This window comes from Eleginops maclovinus, chromosome 1, assembly GCF_036324505.1.
Source record: "Eleginops maclovinus isolate JMC-PN-2008 ecotype Puerto Natales chromosome 1, JC_Emac_rtc_rv5, whole genome shotgun sequence".
Taxonomy (NCBI): Eukaryota; Metazoa; Chordata; class Actinopteri; order Perciformes; family Eleginopidae; genus Eleginops; species Eleginops maclovinus.
The window spans coordinates 16,034,883-16,043,653 of record NC_086349.1 but is presented as its reverse complement, the minus strand read 5'-3'; the positions used below and the strand labels follow the sequence as shown (position 1 = coordinate 16,043,653).

At 38.4% G+C, this 8,771-nt stretch overlaps 1 protein-coding gene across 1 annotated transcript; it reads right to left on the bottom strand.

The window, feature by feature from the left end:
- Positions 1-2,130: 2,130 nt before the first annotated feature.
- Positions 2,131-7,537, bottom strand: csrp1a (cysteine and glycine-rich protein 1a). The gene is made up of 6 exons (XM_063882574.1): positions 7,280-7,537; positions 4,424-4,533; positions 3,474-3,642; positions 3,266-3,395; positions 3,083-3,179; positions 2,131-2,563 (listed from the first exon to the last, which is right to left on the bottom strand). Exons 2-6 carry the CDS (start codon positions 4,530-4,532, stop codon positions 2,487-2,489), a joined length of 582 nt encoding a protein of 193 aa, XP_063738644.1. The 5' UTR covers position 4,533; positions 7,280-7,537; the 3' UTR covers positions 2,131-2,486.
- Positions 7,538-8,771: the final 1,234 nt, after the last annotated feature.

Here is an 8,771-nt window from a genome sequence, read left to right as displayed (position 1 = left end):
TTCCTGACCATGAAATCCCTGCCTCAGACCCACAAACTCTACTCCCTGCCTGTGTCTGACTCATGACTTCTGCAGGCTTCTGAATCTGAGTTGTAGTTTTGTTTGATAAGGCAGGAAATATGTTGGAGAAGCAGTTGTAACTCTTCCTGCCTACATTTTCTGTTGAGATGAGCTCTAAAAGCAGAGTACGAAGGCCATTTCCATCAGCCTTAGACACACTTCCTCTGTGTGTCTGGCTGCACCAAATCATCTCTATTCCTTCCTTTAAACTAAACTACAAGACCCTTAAATATACATAACTTATTTTCTGATGTCACCAGAATTTCAGTTAATTTAAACACAAGCTCATAACAGAAGTCTGAAGTGTGTGAAGGTCATGGAAACGATTGTAAAGCAGAGGAATTATAGGATGTGCAGAGGAAAGTGAAAGGTCTTGATTATTTATGTTCCACCAAAGAGAACATATTTTCAAAAGCACCGCTGAAGCCATCTGACATTTTCTGGTTTATTGTATATAGTAAAGGCGGCTTGCAGTTTGTATATTCTAACGTCCTGGAAACAGAACAAAACTTGCTTTTACTGGAAAGAAGAGCAGAAAGTTCAAGAAAACTGTTGTTTCAGGCAGGCATTGGTAGAACAATATCCTTATAGATCTTTCCAACAGATCAAATAGAAAAAATTGCAAAATAATGAAAGTCTTTTATCATTTTACAGCAATTTGGGAGCAAGACAATCGATGATGAGCACAAAAAGAAGGAAAGAGCTTGGACATGAGATGAGTGTTGATGTGAAGATGAATTCAAGAATGGACTTCAGGAAAATGTAAGTAAACAAAGGATGATAATTATAATTAAACAACTTGGTCGATATTTATTTAGATTTGTACAGATGCTTGGCTAACTCTGACTTATGTCAAGCGATCTCAAAGGATTAGATTTACTTGGTTGATTGTTATCAAAGGGGAATGAATAGAGAAGTGATAGAATAGTAAAGCATTCTAACTTGGCTAACGGTTCCAGAGCCACAACTCTTACAAAATAGGGTGAATGAAAGTTAGAAGGAGAAAAAATCAGGAAGTTTGTTCACAAGGTAAATTTGAATCCGTCTGTGTGATTTAGGATTTAGGCTGAGATAACATCAGCAGGATTACTATTAAATTATATATACATTCTACACTCCGTTGCTTATAGATGTTTGAATACTTTATTTGCACATTAGTATAGCAAATTCAAATGCATGCAAATTACACTTAAATTGTGAAAGAGTATTTTTATGTGGAACGAAGAGCAGAAAATTAAATACAGTTAGAGGCAAGCAGAAAGCAGGAAGCTTACGCAGGCTGGAATACATTGACATTGATTAACTGCAGTTTTTGGTGGTGTCAGTCAGCAGCTGTAGCTTCTCCTAATAAACCAAGGTCTTTAAACCTGGTGATTCATATATACTCTAAAAGAAAAGGAGGAGCTTTGGTTGTTACTGCTTCAGACTGCAAAACATTTGAGCAACAGGAGAATTTCTGACCAACTGGCCAAACAATAGAGGGATCTACTGAAAAGTAGAACTAAAACCTGACACTAAATAAGTAAGCTATTATATATGCAGAAATCTGCTAGATAGCACATGTTGCACTTTATAAGCACATCACATAAAGAAACACAGTGTGGACCTTGCCTATCTTCCCCCCCTACCACTACTGCTTACCTGAGTAAGTTGCAATTGGACTGTCGGACACTAATGGCTGGGGTAGTCTGTTGATAAAACAAGATAATCATGTTGTCATACTGCATATTATTAATGCAAAACCAGTTGGATTTAGTTTTGCCTGCTAGTGAAGCCTACTTTGAAATTTGCCAGAACTGTTATATTGACAAATGCTGGTTCAGCCGGTTTCCATATAAAACAAAGGACAGGACAAGACCAGAAAAACCACAGGAAGCTACCCAACCCCAATTTAAACAATATTACCATTTTTCACAAGGTGGTTCCAGTGCCCTATCGGAGCTGATGCCCTATTGCATTGTGTTTCCACTGCAGCAGTGCTGTACACGCACACGCAACGCACACACACACACACACACACACACACAAGTTAATTCATATGTTTTCTGCACCCATTAAAAACAACTGCCATTCAAATATTTCAACCTCATTTATTGTCATGCTGTTTGGAAAGCATAACATACAGAGAAGCAGTTTTTACTCTATGATATAGAATATGATAAAGAGATGTAAATTGCAGGTAAAAACAGTTATGGCAGATCATGAAAGCAGCGTTAAACAGAAAACAAATGTTTGAACTTTGGTTATTTATAAAGATTGACTGTTTCAGCACAAATGATTGTATTTGTTCTTTATGAGGCAGAGATGGTGTGATGTTTCCCACTGTACAATCTTATGATGCAGCTTTTCATTAAGCATTTGTCTGTCAGGTGCATGTTGAGTAGCAGCCGTCTGTTCTCTCTGGGAACCTGAAGATCCTGAGGTCTCTACTGAGTGTGCGACAGGGCCCCGGCTCCCAGTCCATACCCAAAACCTTTGGGGCCAAAGTGTTTGCCATAACAGGCTGCAGAAAAGACAGGTAATTAAAAAGAAATGCTCCACATTGTGATATTTACATCATATCCTAAAAATGTCTTCTTTCTTTCCTGAATGCTTACATATTTGCAAAAGTAAAGATGGAATCCATTATTTTCAATATATTTGTATTTCAATCTTGATTGTAAATTCTAAAATAAATTTTATATGGGACATTTCAGTTATGCACCATATCATTTCCCCCTCAAGTTTATGATTTGCAATCTTGCTCTCATAAAACTCATACATCATATCTCTTTCACACAAATGCAGCCTGAATGGATCAACACAGCTCATCCACCATATTTTGTATCACTATGAACTGGATCAATATGTTTTTGTTAAAATTATGTCGTGATTGCTTTCCTAGAAACAATTTGTAGTACTTTAACAAAATACTGAAAGCAGCAGAATTACAGAACTGAGAACACTTCTGTTAAGCATCGCAAGTAATATCCTTCACGCAATATTCAGCGAAAGTCTTGTGTAAAAATGGGACAATATCTACCTTTGCAGTAGATTTCCCCGTCTTTATCAGCTAGTGTGGTTGACTCAAGGCTCTTATTGCACGTGGCACAGGTGAAACATCCAGCCTTATGCCATGACTGTAAACAAATAGAAGACACATTTTAAAAGGGTTTTTTTTTGCAAGCGTACGCTCATGTGTTTGCATGTGTGTGTTTTTCCTTACATTCCCAGCTCCAATCACTTTCTCAGCCGCGTAGACGGCCTTGCCACAGCGAGAGCATTTGTCCGACCCTCCGAACCTCTGAGCCAGTTTGGATGGGTTCGGGTTGCTGGTTGATTGATGTGGAGCAGGTCTGACGTAGACAGAGAGACAACTCGTTTATTAAGTACCTTATAGGGATTGAGGAAGTGTGTGCTGCTGTGTTACTCACGCTTCATGTGTAATGCCTAGAGACTCTCCCTTGTCCATACTGAGGGTCCCTGCTCCCTGGCCATAACCGTAGCCTTTTGGTCCATACTTCTTGCCGTAGCACCCTTTGCAGTAGACTTCATCCATATGAACAGCTACAGTCGTGCTGTCCAAGTTCTTCCCACACACCACTAATAAAACACACATGCGCACACACACACACACACACACACACACACACACACACACACACACACACACACACACACACACACACACACACACACACACATTAAGTACATGTATGTTATTGCATTGCATATTTGTCTACGTCTTTAAGCACCGTCATGTGTTTTGATAGGCTTCCTATTTCCCTTTTATGGAACAGCTCTTTGAAAAAGTATGTTCTCATCTAGATTCCATCACAGGAATGTTTGATTACAGCGCAGAAACACAAATAAGTCAGACCTCTATGAACCTACATATTTCTCAAGTTGAGGCGGAGACAGACTTTTTTATAATTTATTTCAATGCATGTTTACAGTTGTGATGCATGTATGTGATTTCAGTATACAAAAGAAATAGCCTTTATTGCTGCAACTAAACAATAATAAGATCATGAACAGTTATTTCTAATGTTTGGCCTCTGAGAATAAAATAATAAGTATCTCTTTTAGGGCTCACTGATCTAAAGTATACAAGAGAATATATATTATATAAAAGACAAATGTTCATACTTATAAGAATTACAATAATAATTTACATTTGAACAGAGTATTTTACTTTCTCTTTAGGCAACCATGTAGAACAGCCTTTTATTTTATGCCGTTTCACATAGTCATGCACCGTTTTTCTTTATAATTAGCTGAGCAATTCATATTAGGTTGGTAACACCTGTGACTGTAATGACAGTGTCACTAGGTCAGTGGTTTCAAGTCGACAATGACAGGAAGAAGCAAAGAGTTCACTCACTGCAGAGGAAGCAGGACTTGTGAAAGCTCCTTCCGTCACAAAGTACCTCTTCTGCAAAGTACACCGTCTTATGGCAGCGGCCACACTTGTTTCCTCCTCCTAATGGCATCCTTTAATAATGAATACAGAATACACAAACACATTGTTATTACAGCTATTTTGAGAGAGAGATATAGCTTACAGTGAATTAGTGTGATTACAGTGGCAGAAAAGAGCAAAGATAACATGTATTTCCTTCCAAGGCATACATTTAAGATATATATATATATATTCTTGGTTTAAAGGCCTGTAATTTACAAGTGGATCTACCCATTGTATAGAAAAACAAATGTATAAATGAACTAATACATTCCTTTACTCAACCGTCAAGCAAACACATTTACAAGAGTTTCTGTTGTAAGAAACCAATTTAAACGTCCAGATTTGGTTGCCTGTAATTTTGGCTTCGTAAAGTCAGCCCAGAAACTCTAATTTTACTCCTGCCAAGTTTCTGCGGCATCGTTAAAGACAAACAACCCAGCAGTTAAGCAGAAAATATAAGAGCAATCCTTTTTCGTTGTAAGTTGTTAATAGGCTAGAGGTGATGGTTGCCCTCTCTTGAGAACTTTAGACAGACAGTGTAGAAATAATGTGAAAACGTGAGATTTTAAGGAGTCTTAGTTGTTGGAATGTGACAGACCTTTCTACCCAATGTGTTTCCAGGCATGACCCTCCCAATCCAATCCGGTGTATCCGCAGCCACATTCCTGACCGTGAAAACCCTCCCACCTCCCGTCCCAGACACACACCCTCTACTCCCTGCCTGTGTCTGATTCACGACTTCTGCAGACTTCTAAATCTGAGTTTTATTCAATAAGGCAGGAAATATGTTAAAAACGCAGCTACAACTCTACTTGAGTCAAGTACTTTTGCTGTTGAGCTGAGCTCTAAAAGTTTGATATATTTCTATCACCTTTAGATACACTTGCTGCGTTTGCTTGACAACACCAAACTATCTATCTTCCTTTCTTTAAAAGTAAATACAACACCCCAAAGTCAAATATAACTTATTTAATGCTGACACCATTATCCTTCCTAATGTGAATACAAGCTCATTGTGTGATGTTAAATCATAGCTTTGAGTAAAGATTGGGTGGAGCATTGTAAGACTGGCTCCTGTGACACGGTGACTTTCCGTCATTGTAAGCTCACAAGAAAACGTACTGCTGATTTCTGGGATGTAACTGGAATGGATGATGACTTTAATCCCTGGTGATGTACATTCATTATACATATGTACTAGTGTAACAAATGTAGACTGTTCAATAATAAACTATCAAACCATCAGGATTTTTAGTTTTTTGCACATACCATATAAAAGTTCTACCAATAAGGCAACTTGCCTTATTGGTAGACGTGAGAATTTTTTTTTAAGTAAAAGTAAAGACGTTTATTTTTGATTGATCAATGAGTTTCTGGCTTTATTTATTTAACTCTTTTCTGAGATAGACTTCCATAGTCATAAGTGACAGAAATGCTAACACAAATGTTGTCTGAAACTGACCAGCACTACCAGAGAAGTCTGCACTGGGTAAGATTCAGGGAAACGATGGTGAAGCAGAAGAAGATAAGGAATTGAAACATAGAGGAAAGTGAAAGGCCTTGATTATTTATGTTTTACTGGAGATAATATACAGTATATTAACAGCACCACTGAAGCCAAGGCGACTTGCAGTTTCTATATCCTACAGTACTGGAAGCAGGTCCAGAACTTGCTTTTAGTGCAAAGAATAGCAGAAATGTAAGGGATGTTGTTGTTGTTTCAGACCTTGATAGAACAATATCTTTTTAAAGTCTTCCAGCAGACTAACTACAACATTTGACTTGAAGTGTTAAGTCAGAAATCTCCAATACATCTGAAACTCTTTTATTGTTTTACAGCAATCAGGAACAAGACGATTGATGAGGAGCAGAAAACGAGGGAAGGAGCTTGGACATGAGAAGATGTCTCCAACATCAGGCTTCAGGACAAACTAAGTAAATACAAAGGTGAGAACAATGGGATGATTTAATCAACTCAGTCGATATTTATTTAGATTTCTACAGATGAAGGCCTTTCTGTCAAGTCATCTCAAATGGTTAATTTAGCTGACTTGGTTGACAGTTGTCCATCTGACCTTAAACAGAAATGCATAGAGAAGAGAAACAAAGTGATAAAGTAATAACAAGCTGTCTAACTTCACTAAAGGTTGTAAGAGCCATAACTCTTTTAAATATACGTTTAAAACAAGAGCTCTTTTTTGTGGTCTTTCAGAGTTAAATATCAAGGCTTCAATTTGACCATAACTGTCAATAAATTACAGGAATAATTCAGCTATTTGCTAAATGATTTAAGGCAGTATTATTGAAAAGGAATCCAGCTACATCTTGTGGCTCTGCAAGTTTAGACAGGTGGGGACACAGACAGATTAAGAGGAATGCTCAAACAAAACAGAATGGATGTGAGGTAAGAAGAAGAAACAAAGGAGGAAGTCCAAACATGAAGTCAATGTGACTGCGTGTGACCTACGTGTGATTTAGGCTGAGAATAACATCAACAGGATTATTATTTAATCTATATACATTTGTATACTTTGTTGCCCACACCAGAGAGCTTACATATGTTGGAATACTTGATTCATCTTTTATGGCACATTAGTTTTCCACATGGTGTTGCTGTTAAACTGAACATTGATACAGCTTTGCAGACTCAACTGCAATAAAAGCAGGAAATTAAATACCGTTAGAGGCAAGCAGAAAGCAGGAAATTAAGATACCGTTAGAGGAAAGCAGAAAGCAGGAAACTTAAACCGGCTGAATTATATTTACACTGCTTACCTGCAGTTGTAGGGGCTGTCAGTCAGTGATGATGGACAAGTTGAAGTTTGATTGCTTGATCGGAGAAAGGCAGCGCTGGGGTGTGTTCAGGAAACAGGCGATCCAGAGAAAGGTGGTGGAGTTGCACTTTTAAAAGTAGCTTGGTCACTAGCCCAGATATTATGTCTATATCCCTAAAAAATACAAATGGACTCAGACAGAGTTGTTCTTTTGTGCCTCTCCACTTTTCCACTGTGGGCTGAAAGGGAGGAGCTTCTGTGGTTACTGCTGCAGGCTGCAAGCCTACTGCGTGTTGAGCAACACGGGAGCGAGAGAGAGAGAGACAGAGAGAGAGACCTGACAGTACCCCACACACACACACACACACACACACACACACACACACACACACACACACACACACACACACACACACACACACACACACACACACACACACACACACACACACACTCTGCACATCATTTTGGCTATCAGCAGCTTTACATCCAAAATGTTACCTGAATAGTCTGACACCCCCACCTCCCACTACCACTGAAATGTGATCTCTTTCATGATACTGTCCTCAGACCTGCTGTAGGTTGTACATGGCCTGTCTGACACTAGTGGGTCTGATAGTCTGCTTATACACCAACGTCATTGTAAGAATCATGTTGTCATTCTGGAAAACAAGTTGGATTTGATGACAAAGGCTTATTTCTTAATTTGACAGGAGTTGTCATATTGTAAAAGGTCGACTCAGCCGGTTTCCATATAATTAAACCGGTTTAGGCTCATAAACAGGACAAAACTTGAAAAAAAGCGGCCCAATTCCAGTGTAAACACTCCTTCACACACAACCTTCCAGCTGACTGCATCAGGAATTATCTTGATGGACTTTCCTTGTTCTTTATGATGTTTTCATTTCTTTTCTCATATCCTATGTTTATATTTTGGAGCCACTTCATTTGTCACACTATTTGTAACTATTAAAGGCTGATGAGCCTTAAACAGATAACCAGTTGAAAAAGTTGAATGGTATCAGCTGTTCTCCCTCTCTCCACTCAGTTATTAGGAGGCAATCTCAAAGTAATTCAAGCCTTTGTACTTTGTCACCAAAACATTAAATGACCTTTGAGAGGTCGCTGATAAAGGTCCCTCTGATATGCTTAATGGATGAGAAACCATTAAAAGAAATGGATTGGGAAGCTGCTCACTAATACCAACAGAGAAAGCAGAGATGAGCTTCAGCTCCATAACTCTACTCTGATTTGCCTCTGCTGCCATCGTGTGGTCATTTCCGGCACTGAACACCAGTACAAAAACTAAAATGCCATTGTATATGCATTGAAAGTAACAACTTATGAATGTATGATTTCAACTTACATTTGTTTTAAGTATCAATTAATATGATGATTTGTTTCTCCTTTAATCTTTTGCAAGGTCAGAACCTGGGGAATCGGGAATATTTCTCAGAGAAAGTGGCATCTTTAAACACTTAGCTTTTTCAAAA